The sequence below is a fragment of the Hyperolius riggenbachi genome, chromosome 1 (genome assembly GCF_040937935.1).
Source record: "Hyperolius riggenbachi isolate aHypRig1 chromosome 1, aHypRig1.pri, whole genome shotgun sequence".
Lineage (NCBI taxonomy): Eukaryota > Metazoa > Chordata > Amphibia > Anura > Hyperoliidae > Hyperolius > Hyperolius riggenbachi.
This window is the reverse complement of record NC_090646.1, coordinates 102085009-102107424: the sequence shown is the minus strand read 5'-3', so window position 1 is coordinate 102107424 and position 22416 is coordinate 102085009. Positions and strand designations below refer to the sequence as shown.

At 44.1% G+C, this 22416-nt stretch overlaps 1 protein-coding gene across 4 annotated transcripts in view; it reads left to right on the top strand.

The window, feature by feature from the left end:
- The window catches only part of FBXL5 (F-box and leucine rich repeat protein 5), a 72064-nt gene extending 59197 nt beyond the window's left edge, over nucleotides 1-12867 (top strand). For all 4 annotated transcript variants that reach the window (XM_068277665.1, XM_068277656.1, XM_068277677.1 and 1 more), the window contains 3 exons: nucleotides 96-776; nucleotides 5380-5528; nucleotides 12598-12867. In XM_068277665.1, coding sequence (XP_068133766.1) covers nucleotides 96-776; nucleotides 5380-5528; nucleotides 12598-12674 — 907 coding nt within the window. In that variant the 3' untranslated portion in view covers nucleotides 12675-12867. The remainder of the gene's footprint in view (nucleotides 1-95; nucleotides 777-5379; nucleotides 5529-12597) is intronic.
- Nucleotides 12868-22416: the final 9549 nt, after the last annotated feature.

Genomic DNA, 22416 nt, shown 5'->3' with positions numbered 1-22416 from the left:
ATCCAACTTTGATATTCTGTACCATATTGCAATAATCACAAGAAATTTATTTTTTTTTCAATTTTTTTATATTTGTTTCTCTTTTTGTCTTTCAGATGGTATTTTGGCAATTGCCAGAATCTTCATCATGTTGACCTGTCTGGATGTGAGAAAATAACAGATGTAGCCTTGGAGAGACTTTCGATAGTGATGGGTGTGCTGCCTTCATACAAGAAAGCTTTGCTGAAATGCTGCCAAAACAGCCAGATCTCTAAAAGCACCTGGGGGCGTAAAGACATGGCTAACGGGATAAGGACTAGCAGTGTTCAGTGTATCAGCGGCCAGTGTATTTTACTGCCTGGAGAGGAGTACAACTCTTCACCTCTCTGGATTCTGGATTCCAAAAGCCTGGCTGACATAGAAGATGCAGCAAATTGGAAATATAAACACAACAATGGACTCTGCGTTTTGGACATGTCATCAGCTATGAATTGTGTGAATGGTGGTTGTTGCTACAGAAAACCAGTTGGGTTAAGGACTAGTGTCAGCTGGCAGCAGCAATACTACTCTAGCAGTTACACTAAATGTGGCCATTCCTTCTGCTCTGCTGGAGCCAGGCTAAGGACTATACAAGCACTCCCAGATTCCTCTGTACTGTGCAAAGAAGGAAAAAGGACTTCTCAGTCAGAGGTTAGAGACTCGTACTCTGGGAGTGCAGATTCTGAGGCCACTGCTGCTCGGGTTTTACGGTTTCTCAGTCTTTCAGGATGTCACCAGATTACAGATCATGGTCTCAGGTTGGTAGATTGCACATTCTTTTAATACTGAGTGAATCTGACTTATGTAGACTCTTGTTGTACAAAAGTTATAATTGCTTCCTAGTAGTGTCCAAAAATGCCAAAAACAATTAACTCATAGAAATTCAAAAAAGAGTGCATTATGCTTGAATGTAGAATATATTTGAAAGTCACCCATATAGTGCAGAAAACACAGCCTTTATAGCTTTCACCTTCTAAGGGCAACAATGGTTAATTTGCATATATTCAGCAGTGATGCACTGGGAGACATCTCAAGCTCACTCCAACGTGAATTATCGCAAATTCTTTCTGTTTTAAGAAAGCAAACTTTTGTTTTCCATAGCATTTTAGTAAAGGGGCTTTTAGGACCATTGTAGCCCCTCACACACTCCAATGAGTTCTGGGTCACCATGAGCTTGCTAGTTAGTATGTACCTCTGGGTGTTTCAAGCCCTACTCCATAGAGCCAAATTAATCCACACCATGCACTAATGAGGATCAACCAATCCGAAACAGTCTGTATGCATGTTGGATTATTATGGCTCTATACAAATTAATAAGCGGACACATCATTGCATTCCTGCGGTTCTGGAGGTGTGTTTAGCTTCTAAGAGCAACAATGGTTAATTTGCATATATTCAGCAGTGATGCACTGGGAGACATGTCGGAGCTCACTCCATCCTGAATGATCGCAAATTCTTTGTTTTACGAAAGCAAGCTCTTGTTTTGCATACCTTTCACCACAAAATGGCATTTTAACCACTTCCGTACCAGCAGTCTCTGCCCCCTTAAAGAGGCTCAGAGAAAGGAAAGTGCAGCTTTGATACTTACCCGGGGCCTCCTCCCGCCCCATAAACACGTCTAAGTCCCACGCTGTCCTCCCGTGGTCTGCCGTTCAGCCGCGGTGACCTCTATTATCAGCTTCAGTGACGTCAGTCCGGGTCTCCTGTGCATGCGCGGGAGGTCTGCGCATGCACAGTAGACCCCGACTGAGGCTGGTAACGGAGCTCACCACGGCTGAATGGCAGACCGCGGGAGGACAGCGTGGGACTTAGACGTGTTCATGGGGCGGGAGGAGGCCCCGGGTAAGTTTCAGAGCTGTATTGTCCTTCGTCTCTGAGTCTCTTCAGAGACTGCTGGTACCAAAGGAGGTCGCCTCCCGACAAATTGCCACACATACCTGTCGCTCCCTCCAGTATCACCTCTGCACCATCCCCGTAGGCCCCTCTCTCTGTTGTCGTGTGAGAGTTGGTCCGCTTTCATTGGCTCCTGACGCTGTCCATTAATGTAAGCCAATGGGATTCACTTACAGAGATGACAGCGTCAGGAGCCAATGAAATCCGCTCCTGACCGGCTCACACAGCTTTGCCGTCATATAGACGGCAGGGCGAGTGATCTGTGGCAGGGAGAGAGCAATGCGTTCGGCAGGAGCGTGGGGTGGTATGATTGAAATCTACGCCCTATTTTGATCCCCTTACCGCTGTCAGGGTGTAGATTTCAATCATCGAGGTCCGGAAGCGGTTAAAGAGGAGTTTGTGCTGTTGTCAAGGTGTGCTGTCATTTTTAGTTTGACAGTGTTGAGTGTTGTTAGTTCTCCACCCATGGGCTTTCTTGGATAGGTTGGGTATGTGAAGGACATACATCAGATAATGGCACCATGAAAAAAGGGCGCTGGGAATAGCCTAAATTTTACAATATTGTCTATAACAATTTTTATTTTAATTGTTTCTTCATCTTTATCTGAGATAGAATAAATACATTAAAAATAACGGTATTAAAAAGGGCAAAATATTGTCTATAACAATGAATACCCAAGCCAGGGCACTATCTGAAAGGAGTTTTTATGTTCTCCCGTGTCTGTGGGTTTCCTCCAAGCACGCTGATTTCCTCCCACATCTCAAAAATGTACAAATAAGTTAATTGGCTTCCGCCTAAACTGGCCCTAGACTACGATACATATCAGAGCTGTGGATTCGGTACAAAAGTCATCCGACTCTGATTCCTCAGTATATGAAACCTCCAACTCTATGTACCCAAAATAAATCAGAGTCCTCAACTTCTTAGTCTAATACTTACTAGAGCTGTGGATTTGGTACCAAAAATCATCCGACTCCTTCGTTTATGAAACCACCGACTCCAACTCTGGCACAAAGTCCGACTCCACAGCCCTGATACATACACTACACGATACATACATAGACATATGACTATGGTAGGGTTTAGATTGGGAGCTCCACTGAGGGACAGTTAGTGACAAGACAATATATACTCTGTACAGGGCTGTGTAAGATGTCGGCACTATATAAATACTAAAAAAAAATAGGAATGAAAAAACAAAGATATATTTACAGTCGTAATAAGCATAATAAAACTGTAGTAAATGTTACAGATATTTTACAACTAAACCTAATCCTACTCCCACACGGAACTCCCCTGTGGTGGTGCCTAAACTAAACCCCCCCGTGGTGGTGCCTAAACTTAAAAACCCTCCTTTCTAATGCCTAACCCTAAAACGCCTTTTCTCTGTTCTGCAAATAACGTTAGTACAAAAAGTGATACATTTCTAAGACAATACATTTTAAAATAATTTACAAAATTAGAATTGTCAAAACAAATTTCAAGACCATATTTTTCAAAACACTAATTTTCAAAATGGAAAATTTGAACAGGCCCATCACCCGCTATTTATCAGGGCCCCAAATTTCTCCTTTGGTGCCCAATAGCCAATATATTAGCCCCAGGTGCCCAAATACCCTGATTCCATGTGAAGATACATCAAGCTCAAGCCTCTTCACTAGGGGATGAAGTAAGCAAACTCTCAAGTAAAGCAGGGAGAGCCTTTCTCTGTCCTGCTCTATTAAGAGGCCATGTACACATTAACCCTTTGTGTCACCTATACTTGGCCTTAAGATTCATGGACACCTGTAATGATCTGCCACTTGTATGGTAACAGGTTGGGTACCCAATGCTGTATAGATGCTGTTGCCTAGCAGTGTATCTGTACAGCCCTGTGGTTCCCAAACTCTGCACCCTAGCAATTGCATCCAGTCGCTACAGATGCACAAGCTGGCGATAATGGTATGCTACATGCCCAACTAGTGATGAAATATGGCATATGTGGTATCATTTTAACCGGAACAAACGGAACAAATATATATTGAGGGGTTTTATAACTGGCACTTGTGTGAAAATTAGTAAGGGTAAAAAATGAAAAGGAATGTGTATTTTCTGCATGTATGCCTATGTAGCTGTCACTTACAGTAGCTAGTTAAAATCTGGCAGATTCGACAAGTTTTAGACTGGTTCATCTCCTTATGAAGGGTTCTCAGTTATTTATTTACAAAAGCACTTACTGAACTGCAGTTGCTCAGTCCAACTTCCAAAATTGTGTGAATAAGTAAAGAGCTGTCTGGAATCTTTGTATTTTCTGTAGAGTGCTTTTTAAAGAATAAAAGTAATGCTAGAAATCCCCTATGAGGAGATGGACTATTCCAAAATCTTTCAGATCTGTCAGCATTTTACTAAATGTAAGTGACAGCAACATAAGAGAAAAGGTCATTTAGAACGCATTTTACATTGAGATGTACGTTTTATATGTATGTATTTTTAATTTATCAATGATCCATAATCCTTTAAAAGCAAGACTGAAGTGAGCTGCAAAAAATGAGTTAGATACTGCCCTATGGAGAGAGACTGCTCCTTTCAGCCTTCCCACTCTATAGGCATCTCTTTTCAGTTTATTTCAGTATTGCTTTAACCCAGAGGTGCCCACACTTTTTCGGCTTTTGAGCTACTTTAAAAATTAGCAAGTCTAAATGATCTACCTATGTACAATTGTAGGAGCACAATTGTATATACAGAATGGAAAATGTGCTGCTGTCGGGATCTACTATGAAGTCCTTTGCGATCTACCGGTACATCACGATCTACCCAATGGGCACCCCTGCTTTAACCGCTCTGGCGATATGATTATTTCCCGATTTTAGGGTCTAAAAGTGGCACCATATTTTTTTTTGCATGCTTTTAGACCCTAAAACCGCAAAATAGTCATGCTGCAAGAGAGCCTGCAGCTGCCCCTGCACTTACCTCCCTGGGATCCAGTGCTGCAGTTCTCCCTCCATCCTCCGGGTGGCGCTGTACCCCTGTAGTAAGATCGCCAGCTGTCATCATGACTACAGATGGCGTCCTAGCCAGACGGAGCCAGAGCCTCCGAGGACAGGAAGGAAAATGGCTGCCAGCGTCTGGATTCCACGGTAGGTGAGTTGAAATGTCCACACTATACTCTGCAGTAACCTTGTGGCGGCTACCACGAGTCAGGCTTGGGGCTCTGAGCTGTGGATTTTCAGCCCCGAGCCTGACTTGGGGTTACCGCTAGGAAGGTTAAAGAATTGTTAGTCCTAGATTGGCACAATATCCATCGTATTCAATATCTTTTCAAATGTATTTTTAGGCAGGGTCATATTTCCATATCTTCATAATTCCTGAGATTCTAAAACCAGTTCCGTAGGATGTGTTGGCATGAGAAATGTCCTTATAAAACAAGAGAAATAAGTTTAGGATATTAATTCTGAGGATTAATTAGTCTTGCTGTTTTGTTATTGCAGGGCGTTGACTTTTGGTGGAGGCTTACCTTACCTGGAACACCTAAATCTCTCCGGATGTCTCAATGTGACTGCATCTGGCTTACAGGATCTGGTGTCGGCCTGTCCTTCTCTTAATGATGAACATTTCTACTATTGTGACAACATTAATGGTAATGTGTGTGTTCTGCTATGTTTCCCAGCTAGCGTGTGATCACCGATAAGGAAGTCAAAACGACTCCCTTGAAAAGCAGGTCAGAGGGAATCAGATTAGACTAGGCTTGTCTGCTCCATGTACATGTACTCACCCATTCCTTATAAGCTTTGTATGCAGGTATGAGAACTACTGCCATGGGGGGCCAAGGCTAGCAACACATTCTGTTTGCTGGGCTGACTAATCGTCAATTACACTTGGCTGATTAACGATTAATCAGTCAAGTGTGCAGCTATTAATTACTCATATTGTAAAGCCATAAAATCTGCAGAATGTATCAAAGCTGCCTCAGATTATAAGCTCTGCAAGTGATAGTGCCCATGGAAAAGGATTGATTCTTCAAATACAGGGAAATGCATCATCACAGCTGCTCAATACACAGTATTTGTTCCTCAGGTTTCTGACAGGAGATGCTTTCTCACCATTCTACAAAATACCTTCCCAGCAGCTAGCAAGTGATCAGGTACAAGCTATATACATACAGAAAGCTAGATTGTACAAAACAAGCGATGAACGATTTATCTTAAAAGATATCCACGCAATGGGATGTCAAAGACTACGAGCGATACGGTAAACAAAGCAGAGTGCCATAGACTTGGCGGACACATCATTTAATAAACCTTCATAGTTCAACAATCTGCCGGGAGTGATCCGTCATGACAGTCATTCGAAACACACGACATTTGTTGTCTATAATTTCTTTAAACTGGTGTCTGTTATTATTTTTATTTTTTTTAACGATATCTATGCAATTAGTTGATTGTTTAATTCCAGTTCCCAACACTCCCTCATGACATGGCTGTATGTGAGTAGGCAGAGATGATTGGCCCTTCTCAATTGCTGGTTATGTGCCTATCAACATTTCATCTGCATGAAAAAAAATGTATTCTGAGGTCACATGACTATTCAGGGGTCACACGACTATAGTGCAGGTTGCCCAGTAATTGGCCAGGCCCAATATTGCTGGCAGTCAGTGACACTTCCCATTGCATTAGGGGGGGGGTTGATTCACTGATCCTCCCAAGGTTTGGGGATTGGAGGGAGGAATACTGGATTACATATTAGATTGCACCTATATACTTGGGGAGCACATAGCTTAAAATGTACTAATCCCTCTATAAAACAAGTTGCCACAAATGTTTGTGATAGTACCCTTCTGATCTATAAAGTGTACCGAGCGGCGCGCGTGCGTGGTTAGATGGGACGCAGAGGCATGTTCCATGGGCCACAACATGCCTCTGTGTGCGGTGTTCCCTATGTGCTGCTTTCTGCCCCCAATCATCCCGCTGTCACCATCCCCCAAATTGCAGACATGCAGTTTATTAGCAATCTCCTACAAAATGCACACTTGGAATTCCTAACGCCCCTTCCCAGCTCTCATTGGGCAGCTTTGCCTTTCCCCCGCCTCCCCGCACTCTGCTCTGTGATGAAACACTCAGAGCAGAGCTTGCAACGTTGTTACCCTAGGCGGTCACTGAGGATATATGGCCACAGGAGCAGCGGTATTTGAGGTTTGTTTTATTTTTACTAAAATGCCCACCTTGGGTTGCAGGTCATGCATGCATTGATTATTCCCCATCAGATTTAATCACACTGAACGAATCTGGCCAATATCTATAGCACACACCATACAATTTTTTAAATCTGTTCAATTTAAGAATTGCAGTCAATTATTCTGACTGTAACATTTCAAAAATATGACCAATGTACCACACACATATGTTCAATTTTTCCCCAATTATTTTGGAAACTCTGACAAAATTGCTAGGGTGTGTATATTAATAAACTGACAATCTAACACACACCATACAATCTTTAGAAAGATTAAAGAAAAATATCTGGCATACCGAAACGATAAAAATTGAAAACGGGAAATTCAATCGGATTTTTCAGTCGAATGAAAAAAAGCTGATTTTTTTTTTTTTCCGGGAGATCCGATCGTTTATCGGATTGCCATAAAATCCGATCATTTTATTGTAACGTGTGGCCACCTTTAGGGCTTGTTCACACTAAGGGTGTTTTTGCCCTTTTTCAAAAGCGGACGATTTTCAAAATCGCCCTAAGAACGCTTGTGTAATGATTCTCTATGACAGAGTTCACATCTGAGTGGTTTGTTTCTGTTCCGCTCAGAGAAACACTGCATGGGCCATTTTTGAGGCGATTCCGCCTCAATAGAAGTTATAGGAAAAACGCAAAACGCTCGCAAAATCGCTTTATGCAGCGATTGCGTTCGCGGTTTTAAGAATAAATTCATTGTATGTATTCTTTTCCGGGTCAAAGAATTCACTTCCTGACGGGCGTCAGGGAAAAACACTTAGAAAACCGCTTAGCACAAAAATGAATCGCCCACCCATGCGCCGGGAATCGAAAAAAAACTCGTCAAAAACCACCCAACGCTAACGGCCACGCGAACGGAGCGCAATGTGAACAAGGCCTCAGTCACATTGATCATAATTTCAATCAGTTTGTTTTAAAAATCAATCTAAATTACCATTGGAAAACGTCAGTCGATTGTACACAGCGGGGGAGCAGCAGTAGATTGACAGCCCATAGCGTTGCATGTATTGAGTGCAACACTGCGGTTTTAGAAAATGGATTTTGCATGGTGAAAACTATTGAAAATCTGTCTGCAGTGTATGGGAGGAGGGGAATCAATCCCTCTGATCAGATTCAGATCACAGAGGGATTGATCTGTTTGCCACATTGGGTGGCAATCTACGAATGTATGGCCACTTTTACAAGCAATCGCAGAAGGTGAACAGAGGCGCCAGAAGGATAAAATATGCTAAAATTATTAAAAATGCTAGGGAGGTAGCGGTGGACTCACCTCCCCCAAGCAGACGTGAAGCTGTCAATTTTTCAGTAAAAACAAATGTATTCACATACTCCAAAAATACAAGCAACGCGTTTCGCAGGTATATTCCCGATTCCTCAGGCAATAACGAGTAGGAGTATGTGCGATACTCCTACTCGTTGTTGCCTGGGGAAGCGTGAATAAACCTGCGAAACGCGTTGCTTGTATTTTTTAAGTATGTGAATAATTTTTTTTGGGCTGAAAAATTTACAGCTTCACGTCTGCTTGGGGGAGGTGAGTCCACCGCTACCTCCCTAGCATTTTTAATAATTTTAGCATATTTTATACTTTTGGCACCTCTGTTCACCTTCTGCGATACCAGTGTCCACCCCAGGTGGAGGGGTGATATACCCTTATTTCCTTAACCACCTTGGCGGTAATGACGGAATCAGCTCGTCCATTACTGCCGCAGTGTATTGCTCAGCCCCTGGAGGGTCTTTCTGCCCCAAAGTTTTGGAGGGGGCATAGCTAGCACTTGGCTAGCTACATCACCCCTCCGATCGCCGCTGGCCCGCTTTGATCCCCCCGATCGCCACTGTTTTTGCTTACCTCAAATGTACATAGCAAGAATGTGGCCAAGCTCGTCAGATATGTTTAGAGGGAGCCGGCGCTGGAGCAGTGGGCTGCGGTGGATCAGGGACCTCTCTGGACTATCCAGAGGCTTCCCATTGCTGAGGCAAGTATCTATTTATTTAATTTTCACTTTAGGTAACCTTCAAGTCTCAGCCTGGTACATCTGTTTAGCATTCCCACCATTCTGGAGAAGAGAAATGGGGATTTTTTTCACCAATACATTTTCTATCAGTTCTGTCTTGCCTAGATTAAGGGAAGCACAGGAATTTTCCTACATTTTGTTACATATTCTAGTGCGCAGGTGCTGTCGTTTTCAGGGCTGTGGAGTCGGTACAAAAATCATCCTACTCCAACTCCTCAGTTTATAAAACCTCCGACTCCAGGTACTCAAATTAGCGCCGACTCCTCAGTCTAATACTTACCAGGGCTGTGGATTTGGTACAAAAATAATTTGACTACGACTCCTCAGTTTATGAAACCACCAAATCCGACTCCAGGCACCCAAAATTGGTTTGACTCCAGCTCCGACTCCACAGCCCTGGTAGTTTTAGTTGTTAGTGTTGCTTAAAGCAGTAGGATTAGCCAAACTATGCCAGAGAAAAAAACACATAAGTAGATAAATACTTGATCTACATACATAACACATTGTACTGTCCACGTTTTGATTTCAGTGAATTTTATATAGTAAATGAAGAGAATTCTGTTCCTGGTGGGAATCATGTCTTTTGCCCACAGTTTAGGCTAAATCCTGATGTCATTTCTGCCCTTTACATTTATTTTCTCCTCCAATCGCTGAGTCACCTCAGCCTTGCTTGTAAACACAAGTAAGCAGGGGATCGTGTTTCGGATAAGCAGCCAGGCAGGGAAATAAATGGAAGAGGAGGAATACATTATAGATAAAAAGAACCCCCATCATGCAACTGTTTGGCACTGACTACTAAAGGGCCAGTGCGCCTTAAGTATGTGATAACTCCAAATCATAACAGCAGCATCTTTATTACTTAATACACTCAGACCAGTTGCTGTTGAAATTTGATTTTTTATGGTGACAATCTTGCTTTAAGGAGCAGATGATTTTGCATGGGAGGGGGTGCGTTTGGGGGGGGGGGGGGGGGGGGGTCAGGCAGCCGGATCCAGAGTTTAGCTTGCTGGGCATGGTGTACCCCCTCTAGCCAGATGTCCTCCCTGTACCCATCAGCCTTTACTCACACCCCGGGATCCAGCAATGAACCGCTGTGGAACCTTCCTCTCTGGCCGGCATCCCTTCTCGTACTGCCACTTAGTTCCGTGTTGCTGCTTGATGACGTCATCAAGCCGGGACCCGATACTTATGTCAGAGCGAATACGGATGCCGGCCAGAGCGGAGGGGAGCGCCGATCACCGGGAGAACGGCAGGAAGGTGAGTGGATCCTCTTCTTTCCCCCTACCGCCGCATCACTTACAGTGATCACTACGATCCGCCTGCCAAGCACGATGGCTCCTGATCACTGAGGGGAGATGTCAGCTGTCATATGACAGCTTAATCTCCCCTCTCGGGTGCGCACGATCGTGGCGGGACGCTTCGTTTTTGCGGACGTTGAATCTACGTCCAGTCAGAGCGGCAGCACCACCAGCTTGGACGTAGATTCGTACTAAGTCGGTCCCAATTAGGTTGAAGAGGCTACATTGTTAAGCCTGGTACACACATCCAATTTTATTTGGCAGATTTTACCACTTCCATGTAGTATGAGAGTTTACCTTCAAAATCTGTTTCAGAAAGTAAGAGGCTGCTGTGCACTGGGGTTTACTGGCTTTTTCATTTGAAATGACCTTCTCAACCATATCCATGAAAAAGCTTAGGAAGCTGTCTGTTGATGGTCAGTTAGCCAGCAGATGTCGGGTCACCTCTAACGTTGCCCCCCCTAGTGTAAATGCATCCCACTTGCATGCATTATTTACCTGTCCGCTGTCGCCTCCGCCATGGTGTCCATCCGTCTTTGACTTTCTTCATTTGCGTCTCACATGCTGCCGGTTTATAGTGTGTAACATCACACATCACACATGCTACGTGCTATACACCGGCAGCATGTGAGCGTAAATGGAGGAAGCAGAAGACTGGCCCCACAGTAGACAGGGAAAAAATGCACTCGAGGGGCGCGTTTACATTAGGGCGGACAGCGCTGGGGGATCTGTTGCATTAATCGCTCCTCCCAATATCGCTGACCATTACCGCTACACACCCGATCAAGCACGTCTGCCCGAAATTTACCAGCATGCTCGCTCGTCACATAGAGATCGGGCATGCTTTTGGCGACACAGATATTCATCCGATTTAATTATTGAAACAGATAGACGATCGGCTGCCAAGTTGAGTGATGTGTGGGGCACCCTTACATTTCTTTCCTCCAGTTTCCTATTGTTGAGCCCTTCCAATACACACAGTGCAGGGATTTCCCTCTTTGTCATTAGGCACATTGTAATGTCAGATTACATGGTGTAACGCTAAGTAGCCTGTGACAGGATAGAAAATCCCCTATTCAGTCATAAGGCAGAAGCATTTGGGAGTATTTAATGCTAGGTACACACAATGCGTTTTTTCGGTCGTTTTTCGATTTGTTTTTCCGCTCAATTCCCTGCTCAATTCTCTTATCTTTTCTTATTAATTTCCATTCACTTCTATTAGAAATCAAGTTGTAAAACGATCGAAAGTAATATCGGACATGATGGAAATGATCTATCAAACACAAAAACGTGTGTTCCTAGCATTAGAGTGGGAGGGAGCTTATCTTGGTAAGTGTGCGGGCTGCTCTGTGTGCTGTGGAGGGGTCCTCTAGATTATGATTGCCAGTTAGAATACAAAGAGAACCAGTACAAGTAATGTTGCAGAACTATGTTGGTTTGTCACAGTAAAATGAATAGACTTTGGGACATACAAGGCACTAAAGCTGATCCTCCTGCATGGCAAATTCCATTTCTTAACTGTGCAAATAGAATTTCCAATTCAGTCTATCATTCATTGTAATACATTATAGATGTATCTAACTCATCATTTAATGGAGGGTGAAAAAGAGACTCATCTATCAACTTCCACCAAGAAAAGAAAAATATTTGCTCTCAGCTTTGCAAGTGCGGTTCACACAGGCGCCCCATCTAAATGAAACAGTTAGTGAATTCCAGGGGCGTGCAGCATCTCTCTCAACCCCCCCCCCCCCCCCCCCACCTGTCAGGGGGTCATGGAAAAGCGATCCTGGAAGCTACTTGTTGCTTCTAGGATCACCTAAGCACAGAGTGTTTGTGCAAGTGATGATTAACACAGGTACCAGCTCTGTCCATTCATTTGAATGTACAGCGTTCATGTGACATACGCCACAGCCGTCGTTGAGCACCACAGAACAACTGTGTGAACCGGCCCTAAATAGACCTCCGGGTGACAATCTATTGCATGTGTGCCTTCTCTATTCCAGTTTCTATGAGGCGTAAGATGCCAGATGTGGATATTAACTCACTGAAAGCTGGGATATCACTGTAGCTGGTGTTCACTTTGAAGTCTTTACAATGCATATAGTGATGATGTCTGTGCTGTATAATAGGTGTGTGTTCACCTGATTGTGTTCTCATGCAGGTCCTCATGCCGATACCGCCAGTGGATGCCAGAATCTGCAGTGTGGTTTTCGGGCCTGCTGCCGATCTGGTGAATGATCTGTTCTTTTCTGCCTCCCCCACTCATCTGAGCAGCCATTCTCTCATGCACTTTACCCTTTCTAGTACATGTCGTGTGTCCTGGAGTCCTCCTGGAGCCTTTCCTTCCGAGCTGCGGCCATCGTCTAGCCCCTGAGCAAACTGCCCCGTGTAGGAACAACAGTTTTCGCTTAATAAAATCTTCATTCTCCAATATGAGTTTTGTCTTTTGTTTTATTGGGACCAGTCCAGTGACACTGCCAGGAAATTCACTCACTGTTGCTGATCATCCTTCCATCATTATCCATTTTCTCCTAAAACTGCTGTACAACTTCATGGGCAGGGGGTATGTCTAGCACTGGAGTTTTCGGCTGGAGGTGGCAGAGCATCATTGTCCTGGCTTTGGGGGGTGGAGCCAAGCACAGACAAAAGGTGGGCCTGCCAGAATAGGGGGCCTAACACAAAAAAAAAGTCTGGGCAAGTGTCTGGTTAGACAGCCCTGGCCTAAAATTTTATACTATGTTATGGTAATCGTTTTAGCTATCATTGGCATTATGTGGTTACAAACTAGGAAGGTACATTTGTTATTGAAAATTAACTATTAAAAGAAAAAAACGCTCTCAGGATCTCCACTTCTGTCCAGGGCCCTATTGCAGAGATTTCAGCCGCCACAGCGGTCTGAAGTTATCAGTAGCTGGGCTTTCACCTGTGCTCTCATATACTCTGTTGTCCCGATCGTTGCGGACAACAACATTTGTGCAAGTGTATCCATCTTTAGCCTAATGTCTACCATAGTCTGAGGACAATTTGGAACGAACCAATTAACTTATCCGCATGTTTACAGGATGTGGGAATACACTGGAGTACCCAGAGCAAACAGAGGGAGATCATACACACTCCATGCATAGAGTGTCCTGTGAGAGTGCTAACCACTATGCTACAAAGTGGATTTGTAAAAAATAAATCTGAAATGCCTGTGAATGTTTTACCTGCCAAGGGAACTATAACTGCTTATTTAGTCTTGTGATTTAAACATGTGTGCCATGAAGTGAGGGGTGTATGAAGCTTGCCATATTTATTTCATTTTAAAGAGGAACTCCAGTGAAAAGAATGTAATAAAAAAGTGCTTAATTTTTACAATAATTATGTATAAATGATTTAGTCTGTTTGCTCATTGTAAAATCTTTCCTCTCCCTGATTTACATTGATATTTACCACATGGTTACATTTTTACTGCTGGCAGGTGATGTCACTGGAAGGAGATGCTGCTTGCTTTTTTTGCAGTTGTATTAAGCTGTTATTTCTCACAATGCAACAAGGCTCCCACTGTGATATCAGGACCTCAGAGCTGTGAGGCGCTGACATCACACCGTGGGAGGGGTTTCACCATAATCTCAGCCATACAGAGCCCTCTGATGATTTGTCTGAGAAAAGGAAAAGATTTCTCATGGGAAAGGAAGTGTCAGCTACTGATTGGGATGAAGTTCAATTCTTGGTTACGGTTTCTCTTTAAGTCAATACCAGTTGCCTGGCTGTTCTGCTGATCCAGCCTCTAATGCTTTTATCCATACACCCTGAACAAGCATATGCAGATCAGGTGTGTCTGACATTGTCAGATCTGACAAGATTAGCTGCCTGTTTGTTTCAGGCGTTTGATTCAGACACTACTGCAGCCAAATATACCAGCACGGCTGTCTGGCAACTGGTATTGTTTAAAAGGAAAATAATATGGCAGCCTCCATATACGTCTCGCTTTACGTTCCCTTTTACGGGTCAAAAACACGTCTAAGAAGAGGTGAGCCTCTGGATCTTGTCCTCCTCGCCGGCTGGCTCTGGAGGATCCGGGCTGCGCTCCTCTTGATGCATGAGCACAGCCACGCCTGCACAGTAACGAGGTGCCACTTGTGCACTAGCTTCTCCGGCGTACTGCGCAGGTGCGTCCGTACATAAAGAGTCTTCAATCCGACTAGCTCTTGTCTTTGGAGGGTCTGTGAGTGGCCACAGAGGCCCGGAGGATGCCGTGTGAAGACTACAGCATGCAGAGGCTTCCCTCTTTGGTAAATTTCCTTTTTTTGACTTGTGGTTTGCCACGATTACACTTTAAAGAGTATCTGTATTGTTAAAATCGCACAAAAGTAAACATACCAGTGCGTTAGGGGACATCTCCTATTACCCTCTGTCACAATTTCGCCGCTCCCCGCCGCATTAAGTGGTTAAAAACAGTTTTAAAAAGTTTGTTTATAAACAAACAAAATGGCCACCAAAACAGGAAGTAGGTTGATGTACAGTATGTCTACACATAGAAAATACATCCATACACAAGCAGGCTGTATACAGCCTTCCTTTTGAATCTCAAGAGATCATTTGTGTGTTTCTTTCCCCCTTCTGCTCTCATGCACTGAAGTTTTAGGCTGCTCTTTTCTTCCTGCAAACAGCTTTGCCCTTGTCTGAATTTCCTCAGTATGTGAAAGCCCAGCCAGCTCAGAGGACACTTTATCCAGCTTGTAAAAGATACGAGAGCAGAGAGAAGCTGCACTAATCTAAATATCACACAGGCAGTGTGCAGAGAGGGGCCTGAAAGGGGGAGTTCATAGCAGAACCACAACACTGAAGAACTTGGCTGCCTTCCAGACACTGGCCGACAAGTCTGACAGGGGAAAGATACATTGATTTATTACAGAGACTGTGATAGTACAAAGTGCTGCAGTTAGCCAGAACACATTAGAATAGCTTTTGGAACTTGTAGGATGATAAAAAACAGGATGCAATTTTTGTTACGGAGTCTCTTTAAGGTAATGGTGTGGTTTTTAGCAAATATGGGTTAAGATAATTTAACAATAAGACTAGATCAGATCGAATAAAAATTTTATTTAAACGATACACAGCATTAAAGAATCCAACTTAAAATCAACTTTTTCTGTAAAGGAATAATTGCTAATGCTATCATTCAGGACCGGTTGCCCCTACCAGCTTCTCTTCACCCAATGTGATCTGAATAATCTGATCGAAAACACAATTGTTCACTAAATTTGTACTGTTGATGAGTACCTTTAGCCAACAACATCATCACTTGATTCCTTACTGTAGGAACTGCATGACAGAAGGATCTGGTTTCAAAGGTTTTCAGGTGGACAATTTTATGGACCTGGCAAAATGTACTGTATATACTCGAGTATAAGTCTAGAAATTTAGGTCTGATTCACTTCATAAAAGTATAGGGGTCGACTTATACACAAGTCGCAGGCACCACTGAGTAATGTGCGTACTAACACTGCCATTCCCATTTGCAGCAATGTACCCTGTGGTAAGTGATACTTTGAGGAATGTAAATGCCAAGAAAACACAGGTCTGAAAGTCCTGGCCACAACAATAAACAAGGAAAGGGGCAGGAGGGAAATACTTGGCTTCAGGAAGGGTAATGAATAATTGCAGCACTTGGGGGTCTGAAGGAGTTATTGGCTGCACTTAAGGGACAGGAGGGGTTAATGGCTGCAATACTGTATGCAGTGCAGTCATTAACGCCTCCCGGTCCCCCAAGTGCAGCCATAACTGTGCTGGGTAGACTTATACTTGAGTCAATTAAAAATTCCAGCATCAGAGGGTTGAATATTGGAGTCGACTTATACACGAGGTTGACTTGTATTCGAGTATATACGGTAAATCCCAGATGTCATGTAAGTGACTAAAGAGGGCAGTAGATGCAATTCACCAGCCTGAGGTGTCCAATCTTTATTGTAATTCCAGATGTGGACAGAAACAGCTCCTGTGTATCGGGTTCAATCACTGCTTAGTAAACATAAGGGTGTCCCAGAGACAGAAGACTAGATGCAGTCTCAGCTCACACTGGAGCGTTCACTCTAATACATAGAGCTGCCATTGCACTGGTTAGATTTTGTAACAAGACCTCCCAGCTTTCTGTAGTGGTACAGTATGGTGGTGTAATTAATACCACTTACAACTTGCAGCAATAGAGTCCCAGGTTTAATCTGGTTTCCTTCCCAAAAACATACTGAGCCTCCCCACCCTCTCCCCTCAAATGGCCCCCAGATTGATCATTTCTTGGTCAATAACCCTCCCCCCAATGGTGTGTGTACCACCTGGGCTCATGCTGAGTGTTGCAGGCTCACCCGACTCCTGGCCAGCGCAGTCATTTTCAGCGTAGGAAGATTTGGGCGCAGCCGGCACCACCATAGACTATAATAGGAATCGGTCTATATCGGCGCTTAGTGAGTAATGTTGGCGCCGTCAGAAGACGGAGTTGAAGTTGCCTTTAAAACACAATAATTCGGCCTCCAGCAATTGCTGGAAGCAGAATTCTATCATTCCCCCACTATCCATGGCGGCCTGGAGGGGGAATAGTAATTAACACATTCCAGACTTGTGCAGAAGCAGAATCAGCCATATACCAGCTGTATCCTGCGCCCAAGTCTTGCCACCACAAGCTTTTGTACCACGTACAGGGATTTATCCCATTCAATTCATTAGCAGGAATATGGAAATTATTGGGTACAGGAATTTGGCAATTAATGGAAACAACCGATCATTTCTCATCGATTACCATGACGACAGTTATATCAATAATGGCCACCATTAGAAATTAATTTATGGTATATGAGATGCAAATAATTCAGAATTGTTGCAGGATTATGTAAATAAACTGAATGAACTTCCTCTCTGCTCTAAAAGATAATCAACAGAATAAAAACATTTCTTTGTTACAGCAGATGCAAATCCCACAATAATCTGCTGTGCGTCTACATGACACATTAACATCCTGTGTTTACAAATTAGCTGCTCCTTAGTGGCAGAGGAGATTTCTGAGCCGACATCTGCGATATCAAATTACACTTGTGATTAGTTACAGATGAGGGGGGATTAGACAGGCTAAACTCTCTAAATACATACAGGGTGCATTGCTCTGTTTTCCTTCTTTCCTGTGCAAGAGTTCAGGTCCACTTTTAATTCCACCTTTGCATAATCCGATTGTTATTTTTTTTCAAGCTGCAAATATTTGCATAATTCTGCATGCAAGCTGGAATGATTTGCATCTGACCATCTGTAGTGATGACAGCGGGTGAATTGGTGGTTTTCTACAAACTACTTCATTTGAATTCCTCTTGAGAAATTGTTGCTTTGTTTGACCCACATTGATACAACTGCTGCATACTACCCTTTGTACAGAGGGCATACATTGGCCTGCGGCATTGCATTTGTATTGTGTATCGTCACGCTCACCACCTATATGCATTCATTTTTGTTAGCTGCTGGCGTGGGCAGCATAATTACCACTTTAGTATCCCTTTAAAATGGAGTCTTTGTGTCTGCAGATGCAGTTCCTATAGCAACTGGAGTGGGCGTGATGTTTCTCATTTAACCTTCTCTTGATTGTGGCAAGGTCAAGAGGAAAGTCGCAGGTCACCCAGCAGATTTACCGTATAAATCACACTACTTGAACGACGGTGGAGAAAGTGAGAAGTGATGATATTAATCAAACTGTAGCTTGTTTAGGGAAGGCTGGAGAATGGTGTGCTCAGCCCTCTAATAGGTAAAGGGGAACGTTTTCACTCCATTATTTTATTAGCAAACAGTCCTGAAGTACAGATCATTCAGCACCTTGAAATTTAATAATTTTAAAGGGAACCTGAGTTGAGAGACAAATGGAGGCTGACATTTTTCCTATCAAAAGGTGCACATTGCCTGGCTGTGTGGTTGTGAATGCTAGTAAAGATGTCCAAAAGTCACTGTAGTGCACTGAGCATGCTGTACTTGACAGCACACTGGAGTATAATGGCTTATGATTAAGTTCACACTCATAGTACAGTGCTTTGCCGCATGAAGCCAAGGTGATATAAACACCACCATAGTTAAACAACAATCAATAGATACATTTCTAAAAAGAAGAGATTCTGGCAAACAGTCTTGCTGCACTGTGGTAATTCTCATCTCCAGGTAGCAGTCAAACTGCTGAACACAATGCCACAGCTGCAGTAAAAACATCTCCCCTCTAAAGGTGCGTACAGATGTCTGATTTTTCAAAGCGACCGGTCCTTTGGACGTCAAATCGGGTGTGTGTACAAACGGTCGTTCAGCTGATTACGCTGGTTTTGACGGATCTGCTTGGCGGATCGGTCAAATCCAGTCTTATCAGCTGAACAATCTTTTGTACACGCTTGATTTGACGTCCAAACGTTCGTTTGGAAAAATCCGACGTATGTATGTACCTTAAAGGGACTCTGAGAAGTGCCTGTGGGTATGCCTTTAAACATACCCACAACTAATTAATTATATCCTCACACCTACCAGCATGATGTTTGTAATTATATCCCCCTGGGTTCCTTGTATTTCACTGCATTGCACTGAATGGAGCTGCCGACACTGGGGAAAGTGTCGTCCTGTGTAATACAATGCGAAAATAGCGAAAATTAAAAGGCGTAGGGTGGCAGTTTATATATCATTGGAAAGAGGAGAAAGAGAGCTTCAAAATGGTATGCATCTTTCCATAGTTACAACACTGCTCTGAGTCCCTTTAACAGCTTAGATCTTATACCATGCGATCATGTATTTAATCCACTTCAAGGACAACTGTAGAGAGATGGATATGGAGGCTGCTATATTTATTTCCTTTTAACCAATACCAGTTGCCTGGCTGCCCTGCTGATCTATTTGGCTGCAGTAGTGTCTGAATAACACCAGAAACAAGCTTGCAGCTAATCTTGTCAGATCTAACAATTTTAGAAGCACTTGATCTGCTGCATGCTTGTTCAGGGTCTATGGCTAAACGTATTAGAGGCAAAGGATCAGCAGGGCAGCTAGGCAACTGATATTGCTTACAAACAAGTAAATATGGCAGCTCCACATACCTCTTACAACAGTTGTCCTTTAAAGAGGCACTATATTAACGGTCCCTAACTGGCATGCCACGAGACATTGGTATGTGGCAGCATGGGCAGTAAGTAACTGCTGCTCCTCCTGTCACTGCTGCAGCTGGTGGAGACAGCATATCCGGCCAGCAACCTGCAGAACTAGAACCAGCCAACAGTGCAGCCAGAACAGCTATAAGCAAATCCAGTATCCGTAGATAACCAATGCCAGCTGTCAGTACCAGGTGTCACCGCAACACTAGCCAGCACCAGTAGCCAATGCAAAGTCTGAGGAGCGCCAGCCTAGCCACTCTGACAACGGAAAATTGTATACTTACCTGACGGTAATTTTCCTTTCCATTCGATGTCCATGTCAGCACACTACGGGATTAATCCCGCCCCTTAACACCTCCAGGACGTGGCTATATAAATCTTAAGCCCTCCACTACCCAGTGCTTTTTTTGATAGTCCCAACATACAGACTGACATGCTGGGTGGGAACTCCGTATGCTGACATGGACATCGAAAGGAAAATTACCGTCAGGTAAGTATACAGTTTTCCGTTTTCCTTCCAATGTCCATGTCAGCACACTACGGGGATTTACATATACTTCAAAAGAAAAGGGAGGGACACAGCATGATTATTACTGAAATTTAATGTATTTCTTTATACAGCACACTACAGGGAATCATCATAAACAATACTATGTCACAGTTGAATTCACTGTAGACAACACTTCCTTCCCAAACTGTAGAGTGGACAGCGCTCCTGGGTCCACCTTGGAGTGCGTGATAAATGTATTAACGGAGGCCCAATTAGCCGCTCTACATATCGTCTCTGAAATCGATCTGGTTGAATGTGCCGAAATTTCACTTGGTGGCTCCTTGCCCATAACGGTGTATGCCATTTTTATAGTTCTCACCAACCATGATCCTATTGTTTTGATCGTGGCCGACTCTCCCTTTCTGTATCCCTCCGGAATAAGAAATAGCCTCCTTGACTTGCGAATGTCACTGGTTCTCTCTATATATATCTTGAGCAACTGTGGTAAGTTTCATGAATCAGGAGTCTCCGCTGATGGGTCCTGAAAAGTCGGAAGGCTCCACTCCTGATTGAAATGGTAGCTCGTCGTGACCTTAGGGATAAATTCATCTATAGGCCTGAGGGATACTCTATCTGGAAAGAATTGTATATACGGAGGATCACAGCCAAGTGCCTGCAGTTCAGATATTCTTCTTGCCGATGTTATCGCAGTAGGAAAACTACTTTTAGGGTCAGGCTAGTTAACGTACACTTTTCAGTAGGCTCGACCGGTTCTCTTGATATTCCTTCCAAGGCATACTGTAGGGGGGTCGGGGGAAAATGAGTTGAACTTACCCGGGGCTTCTAATGGTCCCCCGCAGGCATCCTGTGCCCGCGCAGCCGCTCACCGATGCTCCGGCCCCGCCTCCGGTTCATTTCTGTAATTTCTGACTTTAAAGTCAGAAAACCCCTGCGCCTGCGTTGCCGTGTCCTCGCTTCCCCTGATGTCACCAGGAGCGTACTGCGCAGGCACAGACCATACTGGGCTTGTGCTATACACTCCTGGTGACATCAGCGGGAACGAGGACACGGCAACGCAGGCGCAGGGGTTTTCTGACTTTAAAGTCAGAAATTACAGAAGTGAACCGGAGGCGAGGCCGGAGCATCGGTGAGCGGCTGCGCGGGCACAGGATGTCTGCGGGGGACCATTACAAGCCACGGGTAAGTTCAACTCATTTTCCCCCGACCCCCCCTACAGTATTCCTTTAAGGACTAAAGGTAAGTCCCATTGGGTATACCAGTTTCTCTTCGGCGGTCGTATCTTGGTTACTGCCTGAATGAACTGCATCACCAACGGTTCAATTGCCCACCTCTTGTGTGTTATTGCCGATATTACAGATATCTGCGTCTTGATTGTACTAAGACTTAGTCCTATCTTGAGACCTCTCTGTAGAAAATCGAGTATGGTTGTCACCGTAACCTGCTCCAACAGGATCTCGTTTTGTTCCAGAAACTCAACGAATTTTCTCCATGTTCTATGGTAGGTAAGGTTGGTAGTTGCTTTCCGTGCTTTGAGGAGGGTGTCTATCACATCCGCTGAGCATCCTAATGCAACTAGTTTCCCCCTCTCAGCTCCCACGCCGTCAGACTTAACCACTCTGGATGTGGATGCAAGATTCTGTTCTGTGAAAGAAGATCATCTGGACATGCCAACTGTATCGGCGGTCTCACTGATAGTTTCTGCAGTAGAGGAAACCGAGGCCAGTAGGGTATAATCGCAATGATCGTTGCCTGTTCCTGTTCTATTTTCTTGAGAGTTCGGTGAATCATCGGTGTCGGAGGGAATATATATGCACGTTCGAAATTCCATGGGATCGATAGAGCATCCCAACCCACCGCCTGCGGGTACTTGTACCTCGAGACAAACTGGGCGCATCTCGTATTCCTGGGTGTCGCCATCAGGTCTACCTGGGGCATTCCCCACCTCTCGCATATACTCAGAAAAATTTCCTTTTTCAGACTCCATTCCTTGTGGTCGATCCAATGCCTGCTTAGTGAATCCGCTACAGTGTTATGTATTCCCGGGACGTGTACTGCCTGGAGGGATGCTTAGTTGTCTTGTGCCCATGACATGATCGGCTCCAGCTCTGTTAAGAGAGTATGACTCTTGGTTCCCCCCTGGTTCTGAATATAGGCAACTACTTTTGTGTTGTCGATCCTCATCAGTACCCGCTTGCCTTTGATTTGTGATGCAAAGTACTGCAGCGTTTCTCGAACCGCTCTCATCTCTAGCACATTTGCTGGGATCTTTGCTGAAACTAGGCCCCACTTGCCCTGTGCAAAGTCCTTGTTCATATGTGCCCCCCAGCCCCAGTGGCTG